This window comes from Neoarius graeffei, chromosome 17 (genome assembly GCF_027579695.1).
Source record: "Neoarius graeffei isolate fNeoGra1 chromosome 17, fNeoGra1.pri, whole genome shotgun sequence".
NCBI classification, from domain to species: Eukaryota; Metazoa; Chordata; class Actinopteri; order Siluriformes; family Ariidae; genus Neoarius; species Neoarius graeffei.
In genome coordinates this window covers 18,894,218-18,916,440 of record NC_083585.1, presented here as the reverse complement: position 1 = coordinate 18,916,440, position 22,223 = coordinate 18,894,218, and the positions used below count along the sequence as shown (strand labels likewise).

At 41.4% G+C, this 22,223-nt stretch overlaps 1 protein-coding gene across 2 annotated transcripts in view; it reads right to left on the bottom strand.

Moving 5' to 3' along the window:
* Window positions 1-229: 229 nt before the first annotated feature.
* zbtb16b (zinc finger and BTB domain containing 16b) overlaps window positions 230-22,223 on the bottom strand; it is a 105,467-nt gene continuing 83,473 nt past the window's right edge. For both annotated transcript variants that reach the window (XM_060943812.1, XM_060943813.1), the window contains exons 5-7: window positions 11,777-11,947; window positions 6,030-6,197; window positions 230-3,755 (exon numbers count right to left, since the gene is read on the bottom strand). In XM_060943812.1, the coding sequence (XP_060799795.1) occupies window positions 3,526-3,755; window positions 6,030-6,197; window positions 11,777-11,947 (569 nt within the window). In that variant the 3' untranslated portion in view covers window positions 230-3,525. The remainder of the gene's footprint in view (window positions 3,756-6,029; window positions 6,198-11,776; window positions 11,948-22,223) is intronic.

Genomic DNA, 22,223 nt, shown 5'->3' with positions numbered 1-22,223 from the left:
AGTAAGGAAATTAATGACATCCCTGTTTGTGACAGTTCATTTCAGAGGTGAATTTACTTCAGTATTTCTGGACAGATGCAGGATCTTAACGAAGCAAGAAAATGAATACAAAATGTTTTATAACATTATTAAAATGAAACATTTTGTGGATTCATGGAAAATTATTTTCTTTCCTTATAAGTAGTGCATTTACACAAACAATTTGACCACAATAATTTTTTTTTGACACACACACACACACACACACACACACACGCACACACAAAACCTGCATATAACTGCATATAATGTGCTTTGGATCTCACAGTGAATATGTTGTGACTACAATGCAAGCAAACAGGAAAAAAAAAGTTTCTGCCTTTTTCTGTCAGGTATTTTGTGCTTTGTGATACTAGCAGGTCTGCGAATCTTGGCAGAGAATCATTTATGAAAAAACTGACACCCAGCAGCAGTGACCACAGTACGGGCTTTACAAACATCTACTACTGAACATCGTCACCATTGTAAAAGAGGCACAAAAAGTATCACCGAAAACAAACACAATGCAAAAGTTACTGTAAAAGTACTTGACTCACTCAACTATAAACAAGTGGACAGATTTTGCACATTACAGAATACAAAAATACAATGTTGTCGTTGTTGTTTTCTTATCAAAGTGCCACATTTGGCTCTAATCCTTTTTTTTCATTTATTTATTTATTTTTATTTATTTAATTTTTTTTTTTTTGCTTTCGCTTTCTCAGGAGTACTTTCCCCATGTACTGTATGTACTCAGCAGAACTGCATGTCATTTCACAATTCCACGTTACAATCATTTTCACATAAAAAGACAACACTTCTATTTTTCAGCTTCACCCCTATACCATACCTCATCGACACTTTATAAATTTTATGCAATAAAACATCAGGATATGGTCTGTTTCATTTTACAATGATAAATCAGATACGGAGTGTAAATACGATGTCAGTCAAGTAAATCAAGGTCTCTGAGAATTAAGCAAAAGATAAGATTAAAATGCAAATTTTAAACATAATCATTTTTGCTTTTGTGCAAAACAAAGAGCCATGAAGAGGTAGCACACAGAGGGCTGAAAAGCGTACATTTGAGCAGTGCTAAACCTGATATTAATGCAAAGAATATCAGCTCTCACTGAGTGCAGGGTACGGTATGATGATTTTGTTATGGCTAACTGAACCATTGTATGGTGTTATAATCCACTGTCCTAAGTGCAGCTCAACAAACCACAAGACACACACAAAGGGAGTGTGCTGCCATGGGAAAATAATTTTTTGATTAATTTCCAAAAACAGCATGTCTTGAAGTGTTTTGTTCAAATTAGCAATTTGCCAATTATTACAGGTTTTTTTTTTATTTATTAAAGAATGACACATAGTTTTTATCCATTTATATTTACATTTAATGATGTAGAACATCCGTGAAACAAGTTTGTTCCTCTTATCACTTAAATTATAGCAGCTATAAAAAGTCACTCCCTCATTTCTCTCTCTCTCTCTCTCTCTCTCTCACACACACACAAAAAAAAAATTAATATGACAAGAATTGCAGCGTGTTGGAAAGCTTAAAGTTACAGGTTTAGCTCTGACTGTTATAAAGTACTGACACCGGAGACTCCACACTTCCAAAAATGCTAATTGTACATCTCCTCACAGAAAACCTCACCATATCAACAATATATTTATTTTGCCAGTTTATGTGGTGTCTGCCACATGAGTCACTGTATAAGTTGTTACTATAGAAACAATAATGTATTAGAGCAAACTCATTAAAATAAACCTGTTGCCTTGCAGCCAACACTTCTGTCAGAGCTGTTGTTTTAGAAAATTAATCATCACCTTCTGACCGATCATCAGTGCATGCACCAGTGGTGTGGCATAATATAAAAATAAATCAAGCACAAGACAATCAAGTAATTCAAGTAACTTTTCGAAAAAAGTAAAAAATAAGCAATGAAAAGATCTTTAGAGTTGAATACTGCATATTCTTCTTTCATCTATTCTAGTTGGTTTACTTTGATCTTTACATTTTATATGTATTTAAAAAGATCTCGCTTTTTAATTCAGCCTACTAGATAATTAATCTTACAATCCCTGAACATGACACCTCATTGCAATGTCCAGCAGTCATCAAGTATCTATATACAGCACTTCTTTTGTTTTGTTTTTTACTAATGTGTGCAGCCCTAAATGTGAGTCTTAATCCACTAACACTGCATCACTTTCTCACAACATATGCACTTTAAAATCTTAAGATTAGCCCTGTTACACTGGTAGGAGAATGGAGGACAGCTAATCAAAAGCAAACCAAATCCCCTGTCTGTATTCATAACTATGCTCAGTTGTGAAAGTGTACAGAGTATTTAATTTCAACATATCCCTGAACATCCTTAATATTTTGTGATCATAATGCAGTGTAATCTGAGTTTGTGTGTGATCAAATGGATACCAATAAGTGCTTCTGACACCAAAATGAGCTGTGTGATGGGCTTGCACTGCTGAACAGATGTCATTTTGATTCTATTTTGATTATTTTTTATTTAATTTTCCGGCTTTTCACACTATTAGGATATGTAGCATCCACAATTTTTTTTGCCCATTTTTATCAATGGTTTAGATACATATTTAACATATGGATGCTGTGAATAAAAAAGTATGTTATTACTTTCAGTATAACAGGTGGAATCTTCGATTTTTTTTCTTGAGATGCATGTTGGGTGGAATATTTAACAGTTATTCCACTCAATCTCATCATACATGGCTTACAGCCGACTTGGTCCTACGCGCCTCATCGGCTATAAGCCATGTATGATGAGATTGAGTGGAATAACTGTTTTATTCTATCCACATTCACTGGATTTTGAGAAACAGAACATTTTTATTTTTAGTAAATTCAATAAATAAAAAAATTATACAAAACGCCCGACAAAATAATTTCCGCTTAGAATGTAAACAAACCGGCAAAATGACAGGAGCAATTTGTGAAAAATGCTATAACAATAATTCTTGAAAAAATAAAAATATGTTCTTACCATCAAATACTTTTATTCCATATTTTGTTGCTTTTTTGTATTTTTTTGTGATTTTGTTTTCATGTAGAGTTTTTATTTCATCCTCGGTTGGTTCAGCAACACACTCCACCATTTTGTTTTTCTCTACTCACGGTAATATGAGCTGATATCCTAGTAGTATATGTAGTAGCCGATCAGAGCGCACAATTGCTCATATCCAGTGAATATGGATAGAATAATATGAAATATTAATTTAATTGGGTTTTTCTACTTTTGTTAAAAGTCATTTTAACAATACTTTCCATTTACCAAAACACAAACACTGTAATGTCACTAGAAATGAATTTGAACATGTGCATATGAAATGGTGTGATAAAAGAAAGGAAATTCTACGCAACATCTTTGATCACTTTCGGTCTCCAGCTTTGGCCCAGGCTTGGAGCAAAATGAGTGAATATGTCACCAGTTTCTTCTGTCTTCTTTCCTTTCGTCAGTTGTCTTACACATAGCATAGGTACAGATAGGTCTTCTCAATCCTCCAGTCTGGGGGAACATCCTCAGGCTTGTGACTTTTCATGTGTTTCTGCATGGCCGAGAGGCTGGGGCAATACTCCTGGCAGATAGTACACTGGTAGGGCGAAGCACCATTGTGGGTGCGTAGGTGTTTGATCATGGCTGAATAGTCACGTGAGCGCTGGTGGCACAGCTTACACTCAAATGGCTTCTCACCTGAGGATTATATGGGATAGTGGTTTGATATCACAGTAATAAACATTTAAATTCAGATGCAATGTTACTTTACAGTTTGGGGATATCAACACTGAAGTGATGTGTATGTGTGCTCTTTTATTTTATTTTATTTTTTAGTCAATGGATAATCATTCATTTAAAAATCATACTTATTTGTTCATGAATATGGCTGTGATAAATATTGTTCAAAGATTTGTATAGTTGGTTTGGCTAAATATTCAATAGTTCAATTATACCAGCTGCGATTAAATAAGCCTTAGCTGATATAAATAGAAAGAACCAAACAGTGTCCAACAGTGTTGTAGTCAGGTCACTAAACCTCGAGTCCGAGTCCAGTCTCGCGTCCCCAGTGTTCAAGTCCAAGTCATTAAAAAAAATTTCAAGTCGAGTCCACTATCCATCCGCACCATTTGACGGTGGCTGTTTCAGCACTATTAACATTAGTTTGTTCCTGAACATGACGTATGAACAGGTGAATGTGCTTCTCTTTGTCAGAGAATGTGAAGTATTCTGTCAGAGATGGTTGGGAGACGGATGTAAGTGCAGAAGGTGTGTTTATTAATACAAGTGAAGACGGTAAACAATCCAGAACGGCAGGCAAAATCGTAAAATAGTGAAACAGGCAACAGGTTGAGCAAGGCACAAACAGGCTATCGTAGACTCGGCAGAATCAAAGACAAGAAACAAGAAATCAGGGATCAGGAAACCAAACAAGGAAATAAGGCTTGGTAATGTGTCAGCAGCACAACTCAATACTTCGCAAAGTAAGTGTGTTTTCACAGTTTTTATATCGGTGCGCTGATTGCGCCTTAATCTTGTGCAGGTGCGAGTCGTTTACGGTGTGCACGAGAGTCCACTTAGCGTACACACTGTCCGGAGCATGCCCGAGAGTCTATCTGATGCATGCGCCAAGGTACGCAGGTGTGACACTCTTGCACGAAATTATTACACAATAAATGTAGATATAAATATCTTATGCTAAATTATTATGGCATTGTGGCAGCGGGGGCGTGGTCAAGCAGCGGTCTGTGACCGGAGGGCGGAGTCAGGGAAGGTAAGTGGCAGAATCACTACACCTGATGTCAATTAACCTGTGTTTGTATGTCTTCCCAGCGACCACGCCCGATATAAGGAGAGAGAGAGCAGAGGAAGAGAGCTCTCTCCCCAACCAGATGACTTGTGTGTGTGTGTATGCGTGTGGCTGGGAGAGTATGTTTGCTACTGAAAAGTGCAAATAAAGAGTTTTTGGAAACTCAATTCTGGCCTGCCGTACTTCTGTGCTCCACCCACTCACACAAAGTTCTACAGGCATGTTACAAAAAAATAAAGAAAAAATCCGAGTCCTCGTCTCCAATTTACGAGTCCTAATGCAGTTAATGTCCGAGTCCAAGTCTGAGTCATCAGTGCTCAAGTCCAAGTCAAGTCACAAGTCCTTCAAATTAGGGCATGAGTCAGACTCGAGTACTACAAGCCTGGTGATCAAAAATGCTGTGTATTTATTAGTATAGAAAATGTTTTACAGTGTGTCTTACATTTTATGAATCTGACGCCTGAGGAAAAAAAAATGTTCCTGTAGGTCTGCAGCAAAAATCACAGATGGGTAACAAGGTAAGCTAACAGCCTATCATTGTCAGCAGCAAACTGATTATTGATCTGTCATTGACAGTGGGTGTAAATGTCACTGATTCCATTGTTGGCTGTCCACTGGACTACTGGCCTTTGGCTGGGATTTCCTGTCTGCTCTCATTATCTACATGCACCTAGTCCAGAGCCGTGGCCTTGTTTGCCAAAAAGAAGTCAATTATTTGACAGGCTACCTGATAGGGTGGCTTAGAATCTGCCTTATCAAAGAGTGAAGAGGAGCAGCAATCAGTCTGTAATTCCACCTCAACCAGTTTGATCTGCCACCCAAGATCACAGAATCATCACAGAGCCAATAAACAAATTTAAGTTATAGCATCCCAAACCTGAACACTTCTAAAAGGGTTATAAAACCCAGTATTCCAACATAAACACTTGCTGTGCAATCAACAGAGGTGAGAATTGATGCACAGTGCTGACTAAATCTGTTCATTCTTTATTATATGATTTATAATTTCGATATCTACTGTATATTTTATATAACTTTTATGGTTCCCAAAACTAATGCTACATAGTTTGACTTGAAATTTAATTGTTTAAGGGAACTGAAGTGTTTAATTTGCGTGTGTGTGTGTGTGTGTGTGTGTGTGTGTGAGGATTTGGAGCTCTGACCTGTGTGCACACGGTAGTGTGTCTCCAGCTGGTGTTTGAGACTGAACTTTTTGCCACAGCTGTTGCATTCATAGGGTTTCTCTCCAGTGTGGATGCGCTTGTGGCCCTTCAGCGTGCTCTCATCCCGAAAGCAGCTGCCACAGAACTCGCACTCATATGGGTGGTCACCTGTTCCACAGATACATCACACTTACTCTATCATACTCGTACTAGACAACAAAGCAGTTGAGATGGTTTTATTTAACCAAAGCATCCCTTTGAACTTTGATCTCAATATGATGCTTATTGAGCAGGAGATTTTAAAATGCCAGTAATCTGTGATAGTTGACGACAGTATGTGTTGACTGGCTCTAACTGGCTGTTAATTGCTTTTATGCATTGACTAAATCTCATCTCATCATCTCTAGCCGCTTTATCCTGTTCTACAAGGTCGCAGGCAAGCTGGAGCCTATCCCAGCTGACTACGGGTGAAAGGCAGGGTACACCCTGGACAAGTCGCCAGGTCATCACAGGGCTGACATATAGACACAGACAACCATTCACACTCACATTCACACCTACGGTCAATTTAGAGTCACCAGTTAACCTAACCTGCATGTCTTTGGACTGTGGGGGAAACCGGAGCACCCGGAGGAAACCCACGCGGACACGGGGAGAACATGCAAACTCCACACAGAAAGGCCCTCACCAGCCACGGGGCTCAAACCCGGACCTTCTTGTTGTGAGGCGACAGCGCTAACCACTACACCACCGTGCCGCCGCATTGACTAAATGTTTCTTATATAATTTTCTCAGACGGCAACATGGGATGCAGTCAAGCGTGTAAAACTCCCAATATTTAATGCATCTCAGCATAGCTGGCCATGCTTTAAGCCATCAGCAGTGACCCATGCTTTTCATTATCTACCTGTCCAAGTAGCAGCCGTGCCTTGAAATAAACTGCATTTCTTGTCATGTACTGTCATGCTTCAGTGTAAAGCCCCATCTTAAGAGACAATGCAAAAAATAAAAAAATAAAAATCCCAAAGCACATCATGGTATACTATTCACATTCAAATTGACTCTTAGTAATAGTGGCCATCTGAAATGAATGAGGTTTTTTTGTGTTTGTTTTTTTAATGGGAGTAAAGAGGAAGGGCAGGTTGAAGCTCTGCGAGACCAGATATTTCATGATATATAGAGCAGCAGTCTTTAGGTACCTGCATCAACTGATCAGATGCACCTTGCAAAAAGCCCTGCAGCCTGTCTGTCATTAAAGTTAATGGAGCTGAGGCGAGCAGCCGTTCGGCCAGACTCGCATCGCCGCAGGCATGCTAATGTGCTAACGCTCAGCCCTGGAAGATTCGACACACACTAGTAATGTCAATTACCCAGCACATACAGAAAACGTTTTTCTAGTGTATTAGACTTCACATTTACTGCACTGATCTTTTGTTGGGTAGGTATCCAATAAGAAGGTTGCTGTGGTACAACCTGTGAAGAAGCCTTTATTTAAGTCAGTAATACATAATCACATCACAATTTGTAAAATTCTAAATAAAATAGGCTGTCGTTATTAAAAAAAGAGCTTCCAAATGGTTTGATATAATGGCATTAAAAGATATGAAAGATGAGCTAAAAGGAGCTTCAGAGACCTTTCTGTGCCATAAACAATCCAGCTCACTTGTCTCTGTCTGCCCTATCAAACACAGCTGTGAACATTAGACAGCCGCCACTGTCTGCAAATGGCCTGCCAGTGAAACGGAGAGGGAACAGGAATGGCATATTAATGAGAAGACACTACATGTGCAGAATGTAGAGAGGAGCGAGGCTTCAAAATCAGACAGACACACATGGCGTAGCAAAATGTTATGGCCAGATGTACACTTTGACCCTTATGTATTGCTACCAGCACAATACCAACACCAATACAGTCCCTACTTTCTAAAACAGTATAAGCTAAAATGGGGTTTGTAATTGTGTTTAATCCAACAAGCTGTTTGCTTTTTTCATGTACATTCATCTTCACTAACTGCTTTAACCTGGTCAGGGCCAATCTGGGGGCGGCACGGTGGTGTAGTGGTTAGCACTGTCGCCTCACAGCAAGAAGGTTCTGGTTTTGACCCCAGTGGCCGACGGAGGCCTTTTTGTGTGGAGTTTGCATGTTCTCCCCATGTCTGTGTGGGTTTCCTCTGGGTGCTCCGGTTTCCCCCACAGTTCAAAGACATGCAGGTTAGGCTAATTGGTGACTCTGAATTGACCGTAGGTGTGAATGTGAGTGTGAATGGTTGTTTGTCTCTATTGCCGCTTTTCCACTACAAACGCGGCTGAGCCGTGCCGTGCTGAGTCGAGCTGAGTCGAGCTGAGCGGGGCTGTTGGAGTTGCATTTCGACTACAACCGCGCTGAACCACGCTGGCTGGAAGTGGGTGGACACATTGGGTGGAGTTAGCGAAAGTGGGTGGACGTCATGTGATGCCGTTAAGCAGCGCAAACAGTGACATCAGTGACAGTGGCGGAACAAGTCAGAGCCGGGCCGGGGGCGGGGCAAATGACCGGGCCCTTTATTAAAGCTTATCATAACATCATTTTAGGCTACAAAATGTCCGCAACTGCGGTGTTTACCAATTTCAACACTACCGGGTGCAACTATGTTATTTAGTACATCAAGTCCTTCAAACGAACATGTAACTCAGAAACAAAAAACATTAGGATACTGTAAATGGCTCATAATAAAACATCAATAGCCTACTGCGCACATTATTTGAAGGGCATACGAATGAGCGCTCAGAGGTTGCAACGCTGACAGGAAGAGTCAGAAATAAAAGGAGGGCGGTGCAAACCTCACTGAATGCACTGTGTTTACCAATTTCAACACTCCGGGGTGCAACTATGTTATTTTGTACATTAAGTCCTTCAAACGAACATGTAACTCAGAAACAAAAAAAAAACATTAGGCGACATACTGTACATGGCTCATAATAAAACATCAATAGCCTACTGCGCGCATTATTTGAAGGGCATACGGCGAGCCTTGCGCTCCGCGAACTCGTGCACGATGCTCTGTTGTCACTGATTCAGTGAGCTTTTAAGCGGTAGTCTCACGACCCGAATAGTAAACAATAAACATGGAGGACATGGAGTCGTTAGTGTTGCTGGTCTCGGTGCTGTGGCTTGTTGTCACCGACAACGCGGACAGATACTGGCAAGAGCGTATAGATGAGGCGAGGCGCATAAGGCTTCAGAAATTCTCGTAATTCATAATTATTCTTCTTCCGGGTTTGCGGTGTTTACAGATCCCAGCGCGCTCGCGGGGCGTGTGTGGGCGTGTGAGGACACTCCTCCTCACCAATCAGTGCACAGGGGAGTGTCTGCTCACGCCCCCAACCTCAGTCGGCACGGTTTGGCTCGCTTCAGCCCTACTCCAAAACGGTGCGAGTTTTAGGGGCTAAGCAGGGCTGAAACGAGCTGAGTCGTGCTGGTTTTTGGTAATCGAAACGCGAGCCGTGTCGGGCTGAAGTGAGCTGAAGCGAGCTGAAGTGAGCTGAAAAAGGGTAGTGGAAAAGGGCCATAAGTGTCAGCCCTGTGATGATCTGGTGACTTGTCCAGGGTGTACCCCACCTCTTGCCCATAGTCAGCTGGGATAGGCTCCAGCTTGCCCGTGACCCTACACAGGATAAGCGGTTACAGATAATGGATGGGTCAATCCAGAGTCTATCCCAGGAACACTCGACATAAGGGAGGAATATACCCTTAAGTGTGTAAAGGACACTGTGTACACATTATGTTCACACTTGGTCTAAATATTGAAGCCAGGAATCAGAAGCAATTCTAGGATTGTGTCTGGTGGGGCTCATGATCTTGGGTAGAAGAACTACTTTTGTATTGTGGCTCAATTGTGCAATTCCTTATGCTACTTTTATGCATTCAGGTTTGCAAAATGGTAGGCGCTAGGAGTATCCATTTGTGATTTTTTTCCAGCGGCACTAACACTCAAGACATGAAACGCATTGCTTTTTTGATGCATGGCACGTCATTGTACAGAAATATCTGCAAATGATGAACTGAGCTTGTATAAAAAAAACGTGTAGGCTAGCATAAGATGTGCATTTTACTCTCAGTACAACTCAAATGAACAGACAGAGAGACAGACAGCCTTCCTTTAGTAGTATAGATTGATAGATGTTTGGCTCTCAGAAGGGGTGGGGAAAGGGGCGTAGCCTTACATACATACATAACATGTCAAGTATACATTATGTCATTATGGTGGAAAACATAATAGCTGGTTTTGAGTTACGGTAGGTGACATGGTGGTGTAGTGGTTAGCACTGTCGCCTCACAGCAAGAAGGTTCTGGGTTTGAGCCTAGTGGCTGACAGGGGCCTTTCTGTGTGGAGTTTGCATGTTCTCCCCGTGTCTGTGTGGGTTTCCTCTGGGTGCTCCGGTTTCCCCCACAGTCCAAAGACATGCAGGTTAGGTTAACTGGTGGCTCTAAATTGTCCATAGGTGTGAATGTGAATGGCTGAGAGGAGAAAACCTCTATAATAATCCAGTAGAAGGCAACAGGAAACCACTACTGTAATGTTCCCTAGACACTTTGATAGCTGAAGCCGTCAGAGCAGCCACATCGCTGAAGTGATATGCAAAATGGATGGATGGACAAGCACTTGTGCTGCAAAAGTGAACTAATTACAGTGCTCCAGTCCTCAGTAGCATGAAACACTGAACTAATCGCATTACTCAGGATGCTTTCACACAGATGTGGACTGTGCTGTTGTTCAGTTGATGCAAAACCTAGGTGGGGTTTACATTAGACCGTATCAGAGGATCATCAGATTAACGTTTTTAAAAAGATTAGCGTGCACACAGCAACGCCAATACACGATTCGCGTGCACACAGCAACGCCAATACACGGATACGCTCGGCTCCGCAGGCATCCTGCGCTCCAAATCACTCCGCCCTGAACAGCGAGTGCCCTCTGGATGGTGCGCACTCCGGCCCTGCGCAGCTCACAGAGCGCGCGAGTGAAGTGCACGAGCAGCGATTCGGGACTGAGCCGCTGTGTGTGTGATCTCAGTGATTGGGTATGCGCGTCACTTACCACTTGGAAGTGGAAGGATGGCAAGTCTAAAGACAATCATAACTACACAATGGGCAGTATTTGCATCAGTATTTGCAGTATTTTCATACTTTTATACTCTTTAATGAAAGGTGATACAAGGCGGAAGTCCGCGCCGTTTTTCAGCAGTCGCGTCACATGACCAACGCCAGCGAATCAGGAAGGTGGATGTCACAGTGATGTTGTCCAATGACGACGCCAGCTAGAGCTCAGCACAGCGTATCCGCGTATCCGCGTATTCTCAATGTTTACACAGCACCGGACCAGACACGATCTGGATTGAATACGTGGACCCTGGCGGATTCCCGTTTCCCGGCGTTTCCAGGCGTTTTAATGTAAACGGACAGTGCATCCACGAAGAAAATGAGACAGATACGGTCTAATGTAAACTTGGCCCTAGACCACACTTTTCAAGAGGACCAGGGATCAGTTCTCTGGACCGCTGGCTAATTGATATCTGGTACAAACTGCCTAAGAGTCCAGAAATAAATGTGAAAATGAAATAACTTTTGCCTGAGATGACACAGATCTGTCTGTGTTTTGGCTCCTGGATTTTGAAAGTTTGAGAAAAATCAGAATCCAAAAAAAAAAAACCTCAGGAATTAAATCCAGTGTCCCCAGACTCCAATAAGAAGGTAGATAGAGGCTTACCTGTGTGGGAGCGAAGGTGGCGTTTGAGAGCTGTGTGGCTGGGGAAGGTTCGATCACACTCACTGCAGATGTAGCTGCGCACACCAGCATGAACCTCCATGTGGCCCTGTAGCGCCTTCTGAGTCTGAAAGCGCTTCCCACATAGCAGACAAAACACAGCCATATCTGAGCCTAGATTAGAGGGAGAGAGAGATAATTCTTTTAGACTTTTAGTACTCAATTACTATAAATACATGGAACGATATGACAATTAATTTCAAGCAACTGTATAATTAGTTATAAATACAGTGACTCCAAACTAAATACACCACCACCAATTCTGGCTCTTGCTGATATTGGAGCCAGTTTTCAGAGCACCTACAGACATTTTTAATAACCATGTCCACAGGTTAAAGTGCATATCCTGAACCAATTTCGGGGTTTTTTATATGAAAGTATGTCCCTTTACACACTCATCCAGAAGGGTAATTTTGCACAAGGCCATATAGCAGAAAAAAATAAAATAACAAAACACGTCTGGAAAAATCCCAAGGGAGTCTGGAGCCAGATTTGTGATGTCACCTGCAGAAGCCCCAGCAGGCTGCGCGAGCTTGCGCAGTTTCAGTGCACAGCCTGTGTAGACCAAGCGCTCCCATTTCTCTCTCATTGTCCGGTCTTCTGGAAAACGATGAGTACTAATCCCATCAAGATTGGTGTTGCTACACCCTCCTACGATACATCTGTTAACCATTTTAATAATTATGCAATAACGTTGAAGAAATTTGCCGAAAACCAACAGGTCGTTTTCTCATAAACAAACCAGCGACGTAGGATTCAGAGGGAGGTGTCCCGCAGATGACGTCACGAAAATCAGTGTTTGCCGGGAAATTCAAATGCAAAGTTTTTTCAGAGGCAGACCAATTCGCCTCAAATGGCTTGATTTCAACTGAATTTTTCTGATATTGCGCAAGGTGGGCGGCACGGTGGTGTAGTGGTTAGCGCTGTCGCCTCACAGCAAGAAGGTCCTGGGTTCGAGCCCCGGGGCCGGCGAGGGCCTTTCTGTGTGGAGTTTGCATGTTCTCCCCGTGTCCGCGTGGGTTTCCTCCGGGTGCTCCGGTTTCCCCCACAGTCCAAAGACATGCAGGTTAGGTTAACTGGTGACTCTAAATTGACCGTAGGTGTGAATGTGAGTGTGAATGGTTGTCTGTGTCTATGTGTCAGCCCTGTGATGACCTGGCGACTTGTCCAGGGTGTACCCCGCCTTTCGCCCGTAGTCAGCTGGGATAGGCTCCAGCTTGCCTGCGACCCTGTAGAAGGATAAAGCGGCTAGAGATAATGAGATGAGATGAGATTGCGCAAGGTAAAAAAATTGCAGAGAATGCAGAATGTTAGATATTTGAACAAAGTTTAATATAAAATAGGAGAATTGCATTGATCTTGCTCTTGAATTTGCCCGTGATATGCACTTTAAGAGCCAAAATAATCAGATGTGGTAACAGTTAAGGAGGGCTTTACAAAATTTCTGATTGAGAATCAGGTATTATTTTGCCATTCATTCAGTCATTCACTCACTCACTCATTCATTCATGTTCAGGAACTGCTTTATCCTGGTCAGGGTCGTGGTGACTCTGGAGCCTATCTTTTGGAAACTGGGTGCAAGGTGGCACTATGCCATGGACAAGATGGCAGTCCAGTGCCAAGCACCATACACAATTTTTTTTTTTAATCCTTATTAATATACAGATTCAATTGAGAGCAGCCAACCCTTTATATATTTGTCAGGCGGGAAGAAACCAGAGAATCCAGAGAAAACCCATATTTATATCTGCACACAGATGGAAATCATGCACAGAAACTCCACCTAAACAGTAATCAAATCAGGGACCTTGGAGCCATGAGGCAGCAATGCTACCAAATTTAAGTCCTTCACTGAAGAACCCAAGATAAAAGATACATGTTTTGTTGCAGTAAACAATAACCTTAGCATTAGCCTAATCAGTTTTGATCCTATTTTATTTAGTTGAAATTACCAGTAAACCAGTTGTTTCCTAATCTGAACACTGTTTCACAAGTGCAATATTCCATTTCCCCCCCCCCCCCAATCAGATCCCTTGCAATGTTCACATATTGGTTTATAAACTTTCATTAAAATAACCTTAATTGCTTTGGGAAATAATAAAACTTCCTGGTATCACATTATATTAATGACATTTAGCAGACGATCTTATCCAGAGTAATGTACAACATACCCAGAGCAGCCTGGGGATCAGTTGTAGGTTAGGTGCCTTGCTCAAGGGCACTTAAGCCATTCCTGCTGGTCCAGAAAATCTAACCAGTGACCTTTTAGTCCCAAACCTGCTTCTCTAACCATTAGGCCATAGCTTCCCTATCACCTGACTCTCAACGTTTTGGTGCTGGAACAGAACCAAGAACTGGCGCTTTCATAGTGGAAAAACACAGAAATGTTCCACCTTAGGCATCAGCACCAGGTCTGGTACTTGCCAGTGGAAAAGCACAATGTGTCACTCTTTTTTTTTTTTTAATAAACTGTGCTGGCTGGCATGTCTTGCTTAAAGTAAAGCTGTCTCTAATTTAAAATCTATGTGAATTCCCAGAGGTGAGCTTATAAACAGTAGGCCAGGATTGACTTCCCAGTCAATCCATCAGCATTTGACTCAGAGCTCAGAGAAAAACAAGGAGAAAAAGCCACAGTAAGCACCTGAGACACATAAAAATCAGATTCCGGTCTCTATCACAGACAGTTTGACAGTACAAGGGAGTTTTTGTGCAAATACTGGCTGAAAAGCACTCTCCCATCCTTTGCATTTTCTCCTCTATTTCTATTATTCCCCAGTTTAGAGTTGATCAGACGGCAGAATAGAACAGAGGCAGAGAATTTTGAAAACCAACCAGCCAACCAACAAACAAATAAAAAATTAAAATTAATTCTTGCACAATTGCTTATTATCCGACAAGAAATATTACTAAGACATACACTCACGGCCACTTTATTAGGTACACCCATACACCTGGTGTTTTATACAGTTATCCAATCAGCCGATCCCTTGACAGCAGCACAATGCATAAAATCATGCAGATACAAATCAAGAGCTTCAGTTAATGTTCACTTCAAACATCAGAATGGGAAAAATTGTGATCTCTGTGACTTTCACTGTGGCCTGGGTGTTGGTGCCAGATGGCCTGGTTTGAGTGTTTCAGAAACTGCTGATCCCCTGGGGTTTTCACACACAACAGTCTCTAGAGTCTCTAGAAAAAAAAAAAAAAGAAAAAAAAACATTGAGTGAGTGTCAGTTCTGTGGGTGGAAACAAACGCCTTGCTGATAAGAAAGGTCAGAGGAAAATGGCCAGATTGGTTCAAGCTGTCAGGAAGGATATAGTAGCTCATAGCAACTCTTTACAACTGTGGTGAGCAGAAAAGCATCTCAGCATGCAACAGCAGAAGACCACATTGGGTTCCGTTCCTGTCAGCCAAAAACAGGAATCTTAGAATCAAGAACAAGTTCCTATTAAAGTGGCCGGTGAGTGTATGGTTTCATTATATATGACAGCTTACATATCATTTCTAATCTGTCTTTACTGGCATTAAAAGGTCTACCTTTTACAGAGCAAACAGTGCAGTGATACACCACATGCTATTTGTAACCAGAAGAAGAAAAAAGGAAGACAAGTACAAAGCTCTCCTGACTTGCTTGTGTCTTTAGGAATAATTTACCTCTACAAACCTATCTATTTATACCATCTCTTTGGCTCCTGAGAGAGCACAGTGTGTTTCTCGTACTCTTTATATATCTCTGTTCCTCTCTCCACTCAGCACACTCCCAGCAGAGGTTTAATGGTTCTGAAGTAGCTGACAGAGTTCCTTAAGCTGAGGTGAATGGGCCTGTTAATGGAGCTGGCCACTCTCACAAGATAAGTGTCAGCCCTCCACACTAGCAGGAGATATAGTAGCTCTTCTCTCTGCTTTACACAGCTTCCTTTTTTCCATACCTGCACTTTAACCTTCTTGTTCTGTTCACTACCCAACAGAGGAGGTCCGATTGATGCATGATTGGCAATTTAATGTTGGCAAGTTTCTTCTGGTAATATAAATGCATAAATACACACAGCAAACACTTTATTCTCCTTATTCTTCTAGTCTTTGCCTATGTTGGTTACAATACAGGGGTCGAAAAAAATATTAATTTATTACTTGGCATGTGAAAGCTTCAATATGCTGCACAGTCCCATGTTATGCTTGCCCAGATATCCAATTCATTAGGATAACATAATTTAACTTAAAAATATGACAATTGCATGAACACAGATTGAACAATAAGAAATACTTGGATCCACGGGAAGAGCAATTTTATGTCGCCAAAGTCTTTATCCTCCCTTTGTCTCTGGTAATGAACCCTTGCATTTGCTCACGTGACAAAATGGCACAAAGTCTTTGGCTAACATTTCAGTTATGAACTGTTACACAAAGCATCTGCATTTTCGCTCAATGAAGTGTTTAAATGTGAGGTGACAGGTGACTGTTGTGCTAGCATTAGAGTTATATGACAGTTTTTTTTTTCTACAATGTACTTTATTTTGCTCAGTTGTCACTGTTTCTACATCCCTTCGGAACATCTGTTCTGGGTTGGCACGGTGGTGTAGTGGTTAGTGCTGTCTCCTCACAGCAAGAAGGTCCTGGGTTCGAGCCCAGCAGTCGGCAAGGGCCTTTCTGTGCGGAGTTTGCATGTTCTCCACGTATCCGCGTGGGTTTCCTCCGGGTGCTCCGGTTTCCCCCACAGTCCAAAGACATGCAGGTTAGGCTAATTGCTGGCTCTAAATTGACCACAAGTGTGAATGGTGGTTTGTCTTTATGTGCCAGCCCTGCGATGATCTGGTGACTTGTCCAGGGTGTACCCCACCTCTCACCCATAGTCAGCTGGGATAGGCTCCAGCTTGCATGCAACCCTGTACAGGATAAGCAGTTACAGGTAATGGATGGATGAAATCAACACAGAATCATACTGTGCATGCATACTGGGTCAAAAATTTACATATAGCACTTCTAATATTTGGTTAAATGTCCCTAGCAAGTTTCACCTTGACCAGACACTTTTGGTAGCCATCAACAAGCTTCTGTCAGTCTGTGAAGATTCTCAATCATCCAGGTCATAGTAAACTGTGGGTGGTAGAAAAGGGCAACTGGACTTGCTTGAAGATTCTTGAAAACGTTTCACCTCTCGTCCGAAAGGCTTCCTCAGTTCTGTCTGACTAATAGGGAGTATCAGATATTTATCCTCTCCTGGATCAGAATCCTCTGGTCATTGTGACCAAATAACTTTGGCTATGTTCACATTACCAGACTGAAGTGACACAAATCTTTTTTTGCACAGATTAGCTACTAGCACATCCATTTAGTCGGTTTTAGATACAGATCACTTTTTATTATGAATGTGAACCCTCAAGATAGGCAAAGCCAATCTGAGCAAAAAATCAGAACTGAATAATGAGGCTTGTAACATGAACATAGCGTTTGTCTTATCTGACCATAAAACGTTTCATTGCTCACATGGTCAGCTGCGAACTTTAGTCAATCTTGAAGGTGTCGATTTTGGAGCAGAGGCTTCTTTCTTGAACAGCAGCCTCTCAGTCCATGGCAACATAAAGCTTGCTTGACTGTAGATAGTGACACTGGTGTTCCAGTAGCTTCCAATTCATGACAGGGCTATGTCTTGGTGGTTCCTGACCATCCAAACAAATTTTCTTTCAGCTGAGGGTGTTCTTCTAGGAAAGTGGCTTTCCCTCCCAATAACGTGTACTTATATACAATTGTTTGAACTGATGATCTTGGAATCTACAGTTGTTTAGAAATTATACCAATAAAGACATTCCTGAGTTGTGTAAATCGATGATCGTCTTTCTCAGATCTGCACTGAGCTCCTTTGACTTTCCCATTGTACTATGTGCTGGTCAATCCAATGAATGCTGTCAAACCAACCCTTTTTATGTTGGCACAGAGAAGCTACCAGCCTTGGTCAGTTTAAGGGCATTTTGAAACTTTCAGCAACACTGAATTAATAATCTAAGGAGGCTTATGTAAATCTTTGACACTGTATGTATAATTTTGACCCTGTTGGTTTCAGAAAACCCAAAATAAATGAAAACCTGTGGAAGAATTATTGTTTTTTTTTCTATTAAAGATGTACAGTATGTTGTACAGTCATTTTTTCATTTTGCCACAGAAGAGTTCAAAGAAATCACTGAAAGCCCAATATCCTTGACTTGCAAGTGATGTCAAAGCAAAATAGAAACCCGGATGTCGGCCATGTTGGTGGATATACAAATGCGGGGTCAAGTGACATTCCATACAAAACAGTCACGCGTGCACAACTCTCTTTGTTTTTCCACTGCTTTAAGCGTTTTTTAGCTCTGCCATATCTTTGTGCTGTATGTGGTCGTGGTCATAACCATACTCGTGACCGTGGGACGTTCCAATTTTTTAGAATTCCATCCATGATTCAGAAAGAGGGCGAGGAAACTCTGAGGCTTAGTACGGAGAGGAGACGAGCACGGCTGAACAACATCGGCAGGGCTGATCTAAGAGAGACTAAAACCAAAACAGCTCATGTTTGCAGTAATCATTTTATCTCGGGTGAGATTAAAAAGCTTTCTCGATAATATCATGGAAGAATTTTATTTCATGTTGCTAGAATTTTGCTATAAAATGAGCGTTTTTTTGTCGTGGTTCACTTGGTCGTTGTTATAATTTTAACACGTGTATTAACATTTCGCTTCCAGGAGCACCAGCAAAATTCTACGATAGAAACAATCCAGACTGGGCACCCACTCAGAACGTGGGCTATGTTTTGTCCAAGGTCGGACTTGATTCTTCAGCTTCCGAACCAGATAGAATGCGATATCTGGGTACTCGATGGTCGGTAGAAGTGTCTTATCTTCAGAAAAGTCTGACTTTTTAAAATAATATAGGTCAAAACCCACATATATCTATCTTCTCTTTGTATTGAATCTTCGCTCAAGCGTTCAAATCGTGGTAATACTGAGAAATTCTGCATTGTTTACAGACACGCTTTCAGCGGCTGCCATCCTAGTCGCGTTGTATATCCACCATCATGGCGGCTGCTCATGACGTAGCACATTTTGATCACGTGGTTACAAGTCATCTATTGCCATGACATTCATGTTCATGATGACATTCATGTCCGTGTATATAAACTTCTGACCACAACTGTAAATATTAACATGCTCATTCTAATAGGTTATCATTTACATTGTAACAGCTAGCTCACATAATTTAAGTCTAACAATAAACAGATTTTAAAAATAATTAGTTATTTAACAAATAAAAAGTATAATTGTTACAATAAGATTTCTATATTTAGGTTTGTTTTGTATTTATAGAAGAAGACTACACATCAGCACTTTTTTGGTAAATCTCTCTTTTTTTCCCCACAGCATGTAAATTCTGCAAAAGAGAGAGCATGTATAAACAAGTATAAACAAATGGGAGTCAGAGAATGAGAGTACAATATTATATTATAAGAGGAAAAACGATTCAGGACTTTTGCCTTATATGCATTCTAATTTGTTAAGAAGCTAGTGAATAATAATAATAATAATAATAATAATAATAATAATAATAATCTAAAAAGTCTAAAGTCCTTCCCATGCCTCGGGTGCATTGGGCAGCGCCGATCTCCGTTTCTGTAGCCCTCGGCCTCTCACCTACACAGCTATGGTTACAGTAGGGGGCTAGTCCTCCGGTAACTGCAAGAGTTTGACTTCCCACTCACATCTCTATTGCAGCGTGCCTTGCCAGACAGCAGTACGTACCATTTTTATGATGGTCTTCGGTATGACCCGACCACGATCTCCCGATCAAAAGGCTAACCACTAGGCCAACTCGCAGTAATAATAATAATATAATAATAAGTGATTTAGAATTGTTGTAGAATCTGTGTCGTAACTTCAATGAAAAGTTATTAAGCTAGAGAACTCAATACATAGTGGTGCTTGAAAGTTTGTGAACCCTTTAGAATTTTCTATATTTCTGCATAAATATGGCCTAAAACATCATCAGATTTTCACACAAGTCCTAAAAGTAGATAAAGAGAACCCAGTTAAACAAATGAGACAAAAACGTTATACTTGGTCATTTATTTATTGAGGAAAATTATCCAATATTACATATCTGTGAGTGGCAAAAGTATGTGAACCTTTGCTTTCAGTATCTGGTGTGACCCCCTTGTGCAGCAATAACTGCAACTAAACGTTTCCAGTAACTGTTGATCAGTCCTGCACACCGGCTTGGAGGAATTTTAGCCCATTCCTCCGTACAGAACAGCTTCAATGCTGGGATGTTGGTGGGTTTCCTCACATGAACTGCTCGCTTCAGGTTCTTCCACAGCATTTCGATTGGATTATGGTCAGGACTTTGACTTGGCCATTCCAAAACATTAACTTTATTCTTCTTTAGCCATTCTTTGGTAGAACGACTTGTGTGCTTAGGGTCGCTGTCTTGCTGCATGACCCACCTTCTCTTCAGATTCAGTTCATGGACAGATTTCCTGACATTTTCCTTTAGAATTTGCTGGTATAATTCAGAATTCATTGTTCCATCAGTGACGGCAAGCCGTCCTGGCCCAGATGCAGCAAAACAGGCCCGAACCATGATACTACCACCACCATGTTTCACAGATGGGATAAGGTTATTATGCTGGAATGCAGTGTTTTCCTTTCTCCAAACATAACACTTCTCATTTAAACAAAAAATTTCTATTTTGGTCTCATCCATCCACATAACATTTTTCCAATAGCCTTCAGGCTTGTCCACGTGATCTTTAGCAAACTGCAGAGGAGCAGCAATGTTCTTTTTGGAGAGCAGTGGCTTTCTCCTTGCAACCCTGCCATGCACACCATTGTGTTCAGTGTTCTCCTGATGGTGGACTCATGAACATTAACATTAGCCAGTGTGAGAGAGGCCTTCAGTTGCTTAGAAGTTACCCTGGGGTCCTTTGTGACCTCGCCGACTATTACATGCCTTGCTCTTGGAGTGATCTTTGTTGGTCGACCACTCCTGGGGAGGGTAACAATGGTCTTGAATTTCCTACATTTGTACACAGTCTGTCTGACTGTGGATTGGTGGAGTCCAAACTCTTTAGAGACAGTTTTGTAACCTTTTCCAGGCTGATGAGCATCAACAACGCTTTTTCTGAGGTCCTCAGAAATCTCCTTTGTTCGTGCCATGATCCACTTCCACAAACATGTGTTGTGAAGATCAGACTTTGAAAAATCCCTGTTCTTTAAATAAAACAGGGTGCCCACTCACACCTGATTGTCATCCCACTGATTGAAAACACCTGACTCTAATTTCACCTTCAAATTAACTGCTAATCCTAGAAGTTCACATACTTTTGCCACTCACAGATATGTAATATTGGATCATTTTCCTCAATAAATAAATGACCAAGTATAATATTTTTGTCTCATTTGTTTAACTGGGTTCTCTTTATCTACTTTTAGGACGTGTGTGAAAATCTGATGATGTTTTAGGTCATATTTATGCAGGAATATAGAAAATTCTCAAGGGTTCATAAACTTTCAAGCACCACTGTAGCTGATATTGACTAAAGACAGGTGTTGGTGAGTGCCTCTTCATTTTTTTACATTTCAAGCTCAGTAGTGTGGGTAAGCGATTCGAGCACTCTGCTCCTCTGATCTATGTCTCTTTTGCCTGTGGTCTGGATTTTAGCTAGTGTGCTAATACAATTGAGCTCATAGCAAACATCCATTATTCGTAACCGCTTATCCTATGCAGGGTCGCGGGCAAGCTGGAGCCTATCCCAGCTGACTACCATATGGGCAAGAGGCAGGGTACACCCTGGACAAGTCGCCAGGTCATCGCAGGGCTGACACATAGAGACAAACAACCATTCACACCTATGGTCAATTTAGAGCCACCAATTAACCTAACCTGCATGTCTTTGGACTTTGGGGGAAACCGAAGCACCCAGAGGAAACCCACGCAGACACAGGGAGAACATGCAAACTCCACACAGAAAAGCCCCATTGGCCACTTGGCTTGAACCCAGAACCTTCTTGCTGTGAGGTGACAGTGCTAACCACTACACCACCATGCCGCCTCATAGCAAACATTTTTTAATAAAACAGACAGAGAACACATCTCAGTTTTAAAAAAATGATGATAATACTCAAAATGATAAGGCATTAGTTTTGTACCTCGTTGGCGTTAGCAGGAACTTGAAATGCACAGATCCTCAGGGAAATCTCCTCCCTTTAACAAGATTCTGTTTCACCTGGCTAGGCAACGTGAAACCACAGCTTTGGTAATTGCATGAGCAACTGCTGGTGACTTTGGGCAGTCACACTGAGAACTAATTAGGTGATTGAAATGAAAAGACAAGCTCTGTTCAGAAGTTTTTGCTCATCCACCTGG